Source organism: Dermacentor silvarum, chromosome 8, assembly GCF_013339745.2.
Source record: "Dermacentor silvarum isolate Dsil-2018 chromosome 8, BIME_Dsil_1.4, whole genome shotgun sequence".
Lineage (NCBI taxonomy): Eukaryota > Metazoa > Arthropoda > Arachnida > Ixodida > Ixodidae > Dermacentor > Dermacentor silvarum.
Window position 1 is genome coordinate 113,052,952 of NC_051161.1, and position 12,856 is coordinate 113,065,807.

General features: G+C 46.6%; 1 protein-coding gene across 9 annotated transcripts in view; it reads right to left on the reverse strand.

Moving 5' to 3' along the window:
• The window catches only part of LOC119461623 (sentrin-specific protease 7-like), a 109,069-nt gene that overhangs the window by 20,485 nt on the left and 75,728 nt on the right, over positions 1-12,856 (reverse strand). For 8 of the 9 annotated variants that reach the window (XM_049671773.1, XM_049671770.1, XM_049671771.1 and 5 more), the window contains 4 exons: positions 11,827-11,949; positions 8,440-8,672; positions 3,361-3,472; positions 2,381-2,458 (listed from right to left, as the gene is read on the reverse strand). In XM_049671773.1, coding sequence (XP_049527730.1) covers positions 2,381-2,458; positions 3,361-3,472; positions 8,440-8,672; positions 11,827-11,949 — 546 coding nt within the window. The remainder of the gene's footprint in view (positions 1-2,380; positions 2,459-3,360; positions 3,473-8,439; positions 8,673-11,826; positions 11,950-12,856) is intronic. The other variant, XM_049671772.1, reaches the window with a different exon arrangement.

Genomic DNA, 12,856 nt, shown 5'->3' on the forward strand with positions numbered 1-12,856 from the left:
GTTGCTGCGAGGTTCCCTATAAAGTTGAAGGGCAATAACATTGTCGCCGCGCGCTGTATGTGTCAGTGAAAGCGTGCAAGGGTGAGCCGGTGACCACGTCTCAATCTCGCGCAAGACTCGAGGGGGGGGAGGGAGGGTTTACTCCTAGCGTGCACACCTGCCCACAGCGGCTATTGTATCTTGAAAGCCATCTGCGACGGGGGCACAGTCCACCGTGCACTGTGTTTTTGCGGCTTAGTTCACTTGGATGCGAGCGGCAGCACGAAGGTCAATTCACTCACGGTTCAGTGCTCTTATGCTAACATTTTCATGCAAGAGCATTATTTCACAACGCCAGCAGTGTTTTATGATGTTCTAACACTGCACAATTAAGAGCTTTATCTGTATGACTTAAAGGGGGACACTGTACTTGTACAGATTGCGCACAGTGAGCGCGCTCTCGGACACGCATTTATCGACAGCTGCAGTCGCAGCGGGCGTCAGCTTCGACCTCTGGTGCGCCTGCCATGTCTTGGCATGCATGCCGCAGGTAGACACATTCATGATTGCGAAAATATCATTCAGCGCCGTTTGGCGATTGCCAGTGCTTGGCGTAGTGTGCACGGCAAGAATGTTCACTGACGAATGGGTTGCACGTCGTTCCACTGTTCGCGTGCGGCGAGCTCCACGCCGACACGCTATCACCGCAGATCTCGCACGAGACAACCATCTTTATAGCGAGGCCGTAATCGTGTTCACCTTTGCTCATCGACGCACCGCCACCGCACACTTTGCACTTGAAAATGACAGCAGAGCGTTTATAGCGTCGAGGCTCACCACAGCGAAGCGCGTATCCATCACATCCGAGCCTTCCACGGCGGCGTCCGAGGCAGTGGCAGTGTTGGCTGCACAAACAAGAAGCTCCGATTTTCGTTTCGTAGCTGGCATTGATGCAAGATTACGGAATTTTTCCCGCATCCTTCTCAATCTTCAACAAATCAGCGGGCTCCAATATGACGGTGTCACGCTGAAAAGTCTGTCGAACACGACCGCTGGCGGAGCCGCTTCCACCTGCCACGCCTATTCCACAGTCGTCCTCGGCAGCGTCTTCGGTGGCGCTTGGCTTCGGAAGCAAACTGTCATCAATGTCTTCTGATGGTGATTCGCGCTTCTTTTGAAAGTTGAACAACTTTAGTTTCTTCTTTGGTCCGCTGAATTTGTGCTTCGTAACAAACTTTGGCGATTAGTTCGGCATGGTTGCGTTTCTACCACGTTGTCAACAGTCCGCGCACGCTCGAGCAGCCGACAGTCGACAGCGGGAATCAGCCAATGGTGGGCGCGCTCACTGTCACGTGCGTTCGTAGACAAATAGGATTGCGTATCGGGACCAACTTTTCGCGGGCTTTTTCTTAGTGGCCACTTGGCATATGTAGTAGTGGTGGCGCGAAGTATAAAGAAGAAACACGGCTCTTTCAAACGAGACCAAGATGGCTGCAAGCGAACATACAACGGCAGGTCGCCGTTTCTGGTCGCCGTGAGTCGACAGTGAGAAACTGCTTTGGTTGATGCTGGGCCAATTCCGGCCACCAGTAATATCAAGCCTGAACCTCAAGTGGACAACTGCAGCGAGACAACCTGGCATCAACTGGCGCTTGCAAACGTCACTTTTGAAGACTTTGGCTCTGCAGATGACAACCTGGCTGTGGCACTTGGGCTGACCGATCAAGAAATCGTCAACCAGCTGATCCCTGCAGATGACGGCAGCAGTGAAGAAGAAAGCGAACCGGAAATCAGAGAGCCAGCTCTAAGGAACGCCGAGGCTGCCGACCATGGCCAGAAAGGGGCCACTTAAAGAAGGCACCTGCGTCCAAATCTGCTGACACTGACAAAGCGTTGCATTGCATTGATTCGTTGAGAAGTTTGTCTTGTAGAATGCCCTAAGTGCCTCCAGACGTATAATACGCTACGCCATTTTTTAGAATAAATTGACTTCTGCATGTGCCCAGCATCGCTGTTGGTGTGGTTATTTTTGCTCTCCAGCACAGAATGAAAGGCGAGGTCACATGTGTATACCAAGCTTTAAATTTGGACATTGTGCATTTTGGCAACTTTGTGTTGTCCATCTTTAAGTGCCCTTTCATTGAGTTTGCATGCAGACTTGTTCGCTGGAGTTTAAATGCGTACCTTTATAACGAATACAGGATATAACAAACAAATGTGCACTTAATATCTGACTTCGTTATAACGAGGTTCGACTGTAGCACACCTCTGCTGAAAGTTTCTGCTTCTGTAGCAGCACTGTGCACTACGAAGCTGTGATGATAGCTTCTGCATGAGTTGCAAGGGCCACATGGCACACTGCTCTTCAACCACAAAGTCAGAAATGTGCAGGGCCACTCACTCTCGTAGTGTTGTCATGATGCGACTCCTACCGCACAGGCCTCCACGAAGAGAATCCAGGATTAGGATGTATGCCCTTCTGAAAGAGAGCAGACCAGGCCTTTGTTTGAACAAACAAACAAAACAAGCAAAGAAACAAGCAAGCAAGCAAACGATTCTTGGATGCATGCAGATGGGTTTCCATCACCATGCCCACTAAATGGCAAGGCGACAACATGCACATCCAGGCACCGGAAACGACCAAAGAGCTGTTGGTAGTGTCTCTCTTCCAAAGCGAACACTGTAGTTGGTAGGCAGCATTTTTAGGCTTCTGCAGGCTTAATATGCGAAAATATCATAAAACCTGAGCCATCACCATGAAGTAAGGGGTACAATGATATGGATAGCAATGTAAAAACAAAACAACTATGGCCTCCGTTTTCTCCACCGATAAGCCACCCCTTTCCACAAAGATGCAGAGGGAGCTTTGAATGAGTAAGGCATCAGTACAGTCATTCACTTTTTTTCTTTAAGAAACAACCACAAGGTGTGTTCTTGGGGTGCCATCAATCCTCTTCAATTACATCCAATATCTTCGACGCTACCGTGATGAAAATGTGTCTAGTTCCAAACTCACGGGTCATAAGCGATGCTCCAGTGGGCTATAGAGTATGCCAGCCACCTCCGTTCCTTTAATAAGCACCCAAAGTATGATACACGAGCGCACTAGAACTCCATTGCCAATGAAATGTTGCCGCCATGGCTGGGACTTGGAACGGCAGCGGAATATCACAGCCCCCGAGCCACTCCGGTGGGTGCTAAACATGCTAACTACACGCGATGCACAATGCCAGGCGTCGGCCAGCTGTAGACGCACTTTAATATATGTCACATGGGGTTGTTGCTTTGCTGCGTTATCGTTAGCGCTCCTTTTCCCTGACACGCCTGTAGCAGTGTCACAGTTATAACAAGCACTGCTGCTACGCAGAAACTGTCACTCACTCTGTCTGTGCTTCAGCTGCCCCTTTTGGATGCGGACTGCCCGTCTCCTCCAGCTCAGTGCCGTCATCCGGGTCTGAGTCCAGCACGCTCTCTCCATCCTCGACGGTGCCCTCTGGGTACAACACAACGCATAAGCAATGGTGGCACTTGACATCAACAGGCTCATTATTATTATCCCCTATTACATGCCAAAAATTAAGGTCATTTGCAGTCTCATAACTGCTAACTAAATACAGTAGAATCTTGCTGATTCTACTGGGGGGGATGTGGCTTTGAAAATCGAATTCCTTATTTCTATATCATTTTTGTTGAAAATTTCTATGATGTTATGATGTTTCTATGATGATGTTTCTATGATGTTATCATAAAAATTTCAAAGTTATATCTTAACGTTTCATTTAGTAAATTTTTTTTTCACCTCTTGGCTTGTCCCAAACTTGAACAAATTACAAAATGTGACAGAAGACTGAATCGAAGCACTGCGAGCTCCAAAATGAATAGTTGAGGGTGTGACATTCTTGGAATTTTTTTTTACAACATAATTTTTTTGTTCTCATTTTTTTATGAAGTGACTGTACAAGAGGCACCTAGACTGTAAACAACTAGTTCAATCATTAATTCAGAAAACGTAATACTGGAAAAGCGAGAATGTCATGCTCTGAACTGCATTTCAAAGAACATGGAATTGAAACAGACCTAGCAGTTACGCAGAAATCAGCGGGACAAGCCGAGCAGGAGGCAAGATTTTCAGAAAATGGCCTTCAAGTTTCAACGTTCTACCTTGGATTTTGCTTTATCAAAAGGCACCAGAGCTGTACTCATTGCTGTTCTATAAATGCGAGGCTTCTGTAACGTTTTTATTTTAGTTTGAGGTACCTTTCTTCCCCCCCCAGTACATTCTTCGCTGCTCTGTGAAGAGCAAGATGGCCAGGTTGCAGACCAAATGTTGCACCATATCACGAAAGTACAGCAGGCCACAGAATTGTACTTGCAGAATTGTACAGCTGTCTCTAGTGGAGCAGGGAGGCTTACCCCTTAGCATCACTCACACAATGCGCGTCGCATTCAATGACGCGTTTTTTGTCCTTTTTGTAGCAAATGACCGGATGACTGAACGAAGGCTTTCAGCGGCATTTAGAATTTTTCCTAGACAACAGCTGGGCAGCTACGCATGAGATAGGCATTGTTACATGGGCAGCAATACAGCTGAAACAGGCACGCCTTGCAAGCCAACACTTGTGCGGAGGGTTTACCCTGTCCTTTTGCGGCCTAGTGTTTACATCAGCTACCATATTTTGAGAACACTGAATTGCACAAACGTTTTCTTCTCTGAACCCCGTGAGGGCCTGGAGAGCTTACAAAATGTAGTGGAAGGTTGTTGAATATTGTGAGCACAGCCAAATGTGACTTCTCGTTTTTCATTTTTTTTCCCCCGAGCATAATCTTACACTTGATTTTTCTTGCCACTTTCACATCCGACTAGCACTTTGGGTGCAAAAGAATGAATCAAGCAAAAAAATGCGAGAATGTCCCGACCTGCACTGCAGCTGAAGGACCGTGACTAATAAATAAATAAAAATAAAACCTGACTTTGGTGCGCGATGTGCTTAGCTGCGGAGCCCGAGGCGCAGATGCGCAAAATGCTTCATCGCGAGTTCGAGGGGCCTGCACATGATGTGCTTGAATGCTGAGGAACCAATGTGTGAAATGCTTAGCCGCGAGCCCGAGGAATCCATGTGCAATGTGCTTGATTGCAGAGTCGGAGGCACCAACGGGCGAAATGCTTAGCCGCAGGTCTGAGGATTGCGTGCTTAATATGCTTGGTTACGAATTCTGATGCACCAATGCTCAAAAGGCTTAGCCACGTCTTCGAGTATTCCACGAGTGAAGTCAGCGTTGCTAATGCTCGGAATGCTTACCCGCGAGTCTGAGATGTCCAGAAACGGAAGGATCGGCTGCGCTTCTGCGATGTCAGCGTCGTGCCCGTTTCGATCAAGGTGGTCAAAACAGTCAAGAGCTCGCGAGGTGCAAAGAGCAGACGACGTTCCTACGAAGCGAGCGCTGGACCAATGGGAAGCGTGCTGCAGTCACCTGGCGGGCTCGAGCAATCGGAGACTTCGGAAAGACCTTCACTCATTTGCTTTTTGTGTGCTTCTCTCTGTATGAAGGGCATAGCTGAAGCGGCAAATTTGAAGACGGAGAAATTCGCTTTCTCACGAGACCAAGATGACTTTGCTCGATTGAGCCGTCCTGAAGATAGATATTGTGGCTTAAAAAACAATCCTTTTTTTTATATTTCCAAGAAATTTTCACCCCCTTGGCTGATACAAATTTTTAGAGCACTTCTACGTGATTTTCAGTAAAGATATTCCAGAATAAGATGGAAAAGGAGTTGTAGAAATTGAAAAAGTGTTTTTCAAAAAATCATTTTTTTGGCCATTTTTCGCTACAGTCGACTCCCGATAATTCGAAGTCGCTTAATTGGAATTTTCGGTTAATTAGAAGTAAAGGAGTGGTCTCGTCAGTTTTATATGCAGCTCTATGGAAAAAATTTCTCGATAATTCGAAGTTAAAATCTCATATTATTGGTTAATTAGAAGTTATTTTTCAATCGAGAACCTCGAGGCTACCATAATTTTTCAATAAAATGCGCGATTTTTCACGTGCCAAAACAGCTACTTGATCGCGCTCGTGTCGTCGCCATCGCAGCTGCCTGCAACGCACTGTTATCGCCATCACCGCTGTCCGCAGCGCCACATCTCTTGAAACGGCAAGATTGTTTAGTCAACGCCGGCGTTTCGTAGGCTTCGTCCAGTCTCTTCTTTTTCGTTGAGTGCAACAGCCGCGCGTTGGATTAATTCCGCGAGTTTCTCCACGCTTCCGATTTTTAAGTGTCGTAGTGCCGACGATTGAAATGGCAACTCGCGGTCCTTACCGAACACTTGACCTGGCAACGAAAGTCGAAGTCTTGAAAGAAGTTGACAAAGGAGGCACCGCCAAGCAAGACATCGCACGCAAGTACGGCATTAAGCCTAACACGCTCTCGAACTTTATCAAAAATAAGCGTTCAATACATGATGCTTTTGAAAATGACAAGTTCAAGATGTCACGGAAGCGAATGCGCACCGGCGCCTACCCGGAGTTGGAAAAGGCATTGCTGATTTGGATAAAAGAAGCTCGCAATAACAAACTTCCCGTCAGTGGTGAGGTCGTCGCGGCGAAAGCCCTATCGCTTGCAGCAATGTTGGATATCAACGATTTCACTTCTTCGGATGGGTGGCTGACGCGCTTCAAACATCGGCATGACCTGGTCTTCAAGAGCGTGTGTGGAGAAAAGGCGTCTGTCAACCCGGAAACTTGCGCTACATGGAGAGCTGAAAAGCTTCGCGAGTACCTCAGCAAGTATCAGCCGGTTGACATCTTTAACGCAGACGAGACTGCGCTTTTTTACCGGCTCCTACCAGACAAGACCCTGACATTCAAGGACGACAACTGTGCTGGAGGCAAACGGAGTAAAGAACGGGTGTCGGTTCTGATCGCGGCAAACATGACTGGCACCAAACGATGTCGCCTGCTCGTCATCGGGAAGGCCGCAAAGTCTAGGTGTTTTAAAGGCATAAAGACGCTTCCTGTGGACTACGCCTCAAACAGGAAGGCATGGATGACGTGCGACATTTTCCGAGAGTGGATCACCAAACTTGATCGCAAGTTTACGTTGGCGAACCGCAAGGTGTTGTTCCTTGTGGACCAATGCAGTGCCCACATGAATGTGCCGACCTTGAATGCTATCCATCTTGCATACTTGCCTGCAAACACGATGTCGGTGTTGCAGCCGATGGACCAAGGCATTATAAAAAATGTAAAGGTCCTGTACAGGCAGCACCTCGTCGAGCGCATGATTTTGTGCATGGACAACTCCTCGAAGTACGAAGTAAGTGTACTTAGTGCCATCCACATGCTAGCGCGAGCTTGGGGCCGCGTGAAAGATGAGACTATCGCCAACTGCTTCCGGGCTTGTGGTTTCGTGGAAACTTCAGGGGATGGTTCTTGTCCGCCGGGGGAAGTGCAAGTAAGTGAGCTCGACGACTGTAGCTTTGGTGCCGCACTCGGTGACGTTAGTTTTGAACAGCACGTCGCCGTGGACAGCACTGTGGAAACTTGCGGTCCACTGACGGACAGCGAAATTGTGCAGATCGTTCGGCCCCATGAATGCATTCATGAAAGCGACGCCGACGCTGACGGCGACATCGAAAACGAGCCACAACCGAGGGCTGCCGATGTAGCTGCGGGTCTTGCTCTCGCGCAGCGATTTTTTGTTGGAGAAAGCAACGCCGATGAAGCACTTGGACACGTCTACTGCTTGCAAAACATGCTTGCCGCAGCTAGATTCGGCAAGCAGAAGCAGACAAAGATGACTGACTATTTTTCATAAAAGACTTTCCGCTTTGAAGTTAATAAAGGTGCCGTTTTTGTGCTTTTCTTTTAATTGGAAGTTCGTTTAATTGAAACTTTTTTGCAGGTCCCGTGAACTTCGTATTAACGGGAGTCGACTGTATATGAAAGCTGCGTTCTGGGGACCCTTAAGGCACAGGCTAGATCCATGGTCCCTGTTTCACATTTCCTGCACCTTCAAAGCACCCTGCTGCAGAGCAGACTAGAAGTTTTCAATTCTTCAGTGAGTTCTTGCAAGTTTACGGAAAGTGGACTCTACGCGAGGACTGTCTATAGGAACGTCATATGTGAGAACAAAAATTGTCAGCATAATTTCTAGCATAATTGAAAAGCACCTATTCAGTCGGGTAAAAAATACGCATAATGTTAAACATTGCGAAGAACAATGAAAGAAGTGAACCTGCTACCTGACGACGTAGTGGCACCCAAAGCTGACACCTAGCCAAAAGTCTACTTTTCAACTCGTTTTACCAAAACACTTGACCGCACGGGTACAAACAGAAGTGTTCCAAAATGTATGCAAGACATTTTAAACATCATTACATTCATTTTGCTTTTGACACACAAACTTGGCGTGCCCAATTTTGCACACAATGCCTGAAGGGGTTAAAGGCTTAAAATACCCACCAGGTGTCTTTGGGCTTGCTGCGGGACTCTGGCTATCGGCCAGGGGCGTGTGGTCATCATAGGCGGGCGCCACCTCCTGCGGGGGGCAAGCACGAGCCACTAGTCCGGGAAAGCACAGCACTGCCAGGAACCAGTGGGCATTCTGGTTGATGGGCACCACTATGAAGTCCTTGGCAAAAATGTCGACGTGCCTAGTCCACGTCCGCACGTTGCGATGCCGCCGTGCCGCGGGCCTGCGAAATGCCCATCCACCGCATGTCACTCTTGTAGTGCCCGGCAGTCCTTGCTTATCGGCAGTTAGCGTGGGCGACCGGTCAAATGGGTGTCAGCCAAGCTCATTTCATTTAGCCAAATAGGCAGGACCTAACGCTTGTAGATTTTGAATCGAACAAAGAAAAAAAAAAAAAGTCCAGTATCGAATCAAATATGGTATATCAGAAAATTTATCGCGAAATTTATATGTATACAGATTTTGAGCAAGAAAACACAGCAATGCAGATGGTCGGGAGTCTACTAGCATTGCATAACAAAAATGGTGCAAGCTTGGCTACCTAGTAATCAAGATGTGCAGTATGGTCCCCTGCTATACAGGGAACACTAAATTAATGTCCAGCACTGACCACAGCTTAGTTCAATATAAATATATGGAAAATATTCTTTGTATCTACACAATGTCTGTTGAATAGAATCCAATGCTTTTTGCTCTCTGAAGCTGAAGAAGTAGTGACGATACGTTGTAGTTTTTTTTTTCTTGGTTCAATTCGATATTTGATTCAAATCACTCTAAATTATAACCGGTATTTTAACGCGACAGCGTTAAGGGCCACGTGTCGCAGAAAATCCGGCGTTGGCGTAAGCGTCGGCGTCCACGGCATCCGTGGCGGAGAAATTCATCCCAAACCACCCCGACCACACAGGCATGGCACAAGGGGTTAGTGAACAAAAATTTCTCAAAGTAACATCCGTCAGAAAAATTGTAAAGTACGACTTAACCACAACCTACAGACATGATAGCGTTGGATCGTAATTTGAATATATGAGAAAAAAGCCTGATAAGCAGCCAAAAATCTTTCAGTGCTATTGTGTTCCACTCCTAAAGGCGAAGTTTGAGCATCCTCCAATTCTGATGAGGCGTGGCTCAAGCAAACAACGCTGCCTAATGCATTTTGGACGCACGTGCCTTAAGGCAACAGCAAACAATTAATAAAGTAACAAAAAAAAAGAGGTCCTAGGGCCTTGACATTGATATAAGATGGCTTATATTGCCCCTAGAAAAATGTCTTCCCAGCAATGCATTTGTGTTTAAAAGTGAAGCCGACTTTAAGGGGATTGGTGTAAGCTTGGTCTTTGTAAGCTGGCTCTCCCACATTGTGGGTTGCAGTGAAGCCTACTCAAAGAAAAATGTGATGCGAACGGGTCCCGATAACGCTACCGCGTTCCACTCTTGAAGGCGAAGCTTAAGCGTCGCGTGCAGCAACTTAAATTTTTGCTTAAGCGTTGCTGCACTATAAGCGGCCTGAGCATACAGCAGACTGTCATTAATTCGACTCCGGTTAATTAGATTAATTCGATCCCGATCAAAAGATACCGAACGGCTCCCATGCTTTTCTATGGGCCCAAGCTTTCGTTATTAGATCCTAAAATTGACCTTCGCCGGATAATTCTAACTTGGCCAGTCAGCATGCAAATGCCCGACCACAATGATGGCCCCAATAGCGACCCCTTCAGTGGCAGCGTCTGTCTTGGTGGAGCTTAGGGGACAGTAAATGTGTCGAACACACGTCCTCTCTCGTCGAAAATGCAAATTTTTGGCCAGCCCCCCCCCCCCCCCCCCCCCTAGAAAGATTTACAAGCAATAGCCGTAGCTCACAATGTTTGATTAGAGTCTTTGCTCATTTCTAATGTACACTGGTTTGCTTTTTCCAAGAAAATTGGGATGAAAATTGCTTGTGCGGTGCCAATCGGATACAAAACTAAAACTGTCTTCGCTGCCTTTACGGCATAGACACAGACTTACAACAAGGAAGCTGACTTAAGGAAAAAAAAAAAAAAAATGCTGCCAAGTTGACTTTAAGAAACCGGGCACCATTGTGCATATTTTCCTTGCTAAAAAATCGGGTGTGTGTTAAATTTCTACGTTTGCTTTCCACTTTGGACACTCAGAAAGTGGGTGCGCATTTGATTCGGGGGCATGCTAAACTCTTGAAAATACTGCCAAATTAATCGACGGTGTGTTTTGGATTTTTTTATGAATCTTGCTAACTCGACCTGCGAGGTAATTCGACCACTTTTGTTGGTCCTGTCAGCGTCGAATTAACAAAAATTAGACTGCACATACAGTTCTACGGGAGGGTAAATGGAACTCGAGAAAAGGCCAGATTTTCGCAGGTTCTGCACTAGTATCAGTGGTTACATTACAAGTGGTCTGAACTGTAATCATGCAACGGCTATGGACGATTTGGCTGCCATGTTTATTTTTTTTGTCCATAGAGCTTCCTACAAAAGTTACTGGAGGGAACTTTGACGCTGCGATTGTTCAGCTAGCATGGGAAAGATAGTACAGTTAAACCTTAGTATAACATAGTGTGTTTATACACGATTTCAGCATTATGAAATTTCACTGTCACTACGAAGGAATACAAGGCAATAAATGGAAATTGCCATGGATGCAGACGTTTGAAAAATGCGTGAGGCAGCACACACTTTCGTACTTTCGTTTCTGTCTGTCCTGAGCGCACAGCTTTCGTGGGATACATATGCATGTTGTTTCCAATTATTTACATTTAAGACAACTTAATTCAACAACTTTGCTGTTGCCAATTTCACCTGCTTCAGGAACTTGTCTGAATGAACTTGCTCAAAGCAAGTTGCTCTACGTTTAGCAACTTGCATATCCATGAAAAGGCAGTGCAGGTACCATCACAATTTATTGTATCTTATTTGCCCCATCCTTCAGTACCTCTAAAACATTTTCGCAAACAGAATGCACTTTTCATAAAACTTGAGGCAACAGTCTTAAAATCATATAACAAACCCAAAATCGTAAACCTTGCGACGAATTCGGGAGATTTGGCAGGTCTGCATTGTGTATTATTTATTTATGTTTCAAGATAACAAGGTAGAGCCACCTTTGTCATTATGAGTCATCGACAGTTAAGGAGTTAAGGGCCACTCAAAGGAAGATATATTGGCACTCAAAACAGGAATAGAAGGTCACGCGACGAATGACGAGGATAACGAGGATGCCAACAAAAACTACTGTCGCCCAGAGTTCTGTATCGGGAGCAGGTCTAATCAATTTGGGTCACAGCATACATTGCCAGCAACACTGAGACTTCGCAGTGCTTTTAAAGAGCTAGCAATAGCTGTTGCTGTAAAACAACTCACGTCAGGCCCTGCTGTCCCGGTGCACGAGGGTTGAGCCGCTGCGTCAGGCGTGGGTAGAAGAAGGAGCTGAAGATGTGCGTCCGCTGCCGCACCTCCTCGCTTAGCCGCTCCAGCAACAGGTACCTGTGGCAGAGCCAAGAAGGCATTCACGTCAATGCACTGGCCATACTAACAGGAACCTTCCTAAAATAAATTAAATACCGTATAATTTAGTGTAAGGACCGCACCTTTTTTTTTCTTTCTCAATTCGGGCCTGAATATACTAGGTGCTACGTATACACGAAAACCTTAGTAGCTTGTCCTCGCATCCGTGAGGAAGCCACAGGCACATCGTTGTTCCTCACCGGATGTACAAACTGTTGCGCTTCATGAACCTCCGAACCCAACCAGCACTTGCTTCGAGATCTTCACTTGGTAGGCCTTTCGCAGGTGCCACCTCAAACACCTTAGCTCAGCATGTCCGTTGACAGAGTGTAGTCATTGTTCCATACCTCCGTGACATAGCTGAGAAGCTCACTTTCAAGTTACGGATACTTGCAAGGCGTAAAAGTGAAAGCGCGTCTTGTGTTGTTCGTGATTGCCCAGGGTTCTTCCTGGTCACACCAGTGCCGTACACACTTCTCATCAACGTGAAAGTGGCTGCCTGCTGTGCACTTACCGTGCTCCGGGGCATATTTGACAACTTCCAGCTTAAAAGCTGCCGTGTGGCTGTTCAGGTATCGAAATTCACTATTCAATGAAGTTTTTCGCTGCAAACACGATTTCGCTATATCGAGGTCCGACTTTGAGCACTGCACGGGCCTGATTTTTTGGCCCAGGCCTGTTTTATGAAGCCCGAGTCCAGCCCAGGCCTGGGCGTTCATTAGTATAAGCTTAGCCAGGGCCCGCGTGTGCATGATCAGGCCAAAATGATCATGCTCAGGTAAGTAAAAAAAAAAATCTTTTTTTTTTTACTTACAGCTTGTACAGTATGTGTCAACCTCGCCTTCTCGAGGTCTAATAGCTGCAGCGTATAAGCAATAAAAAAAAA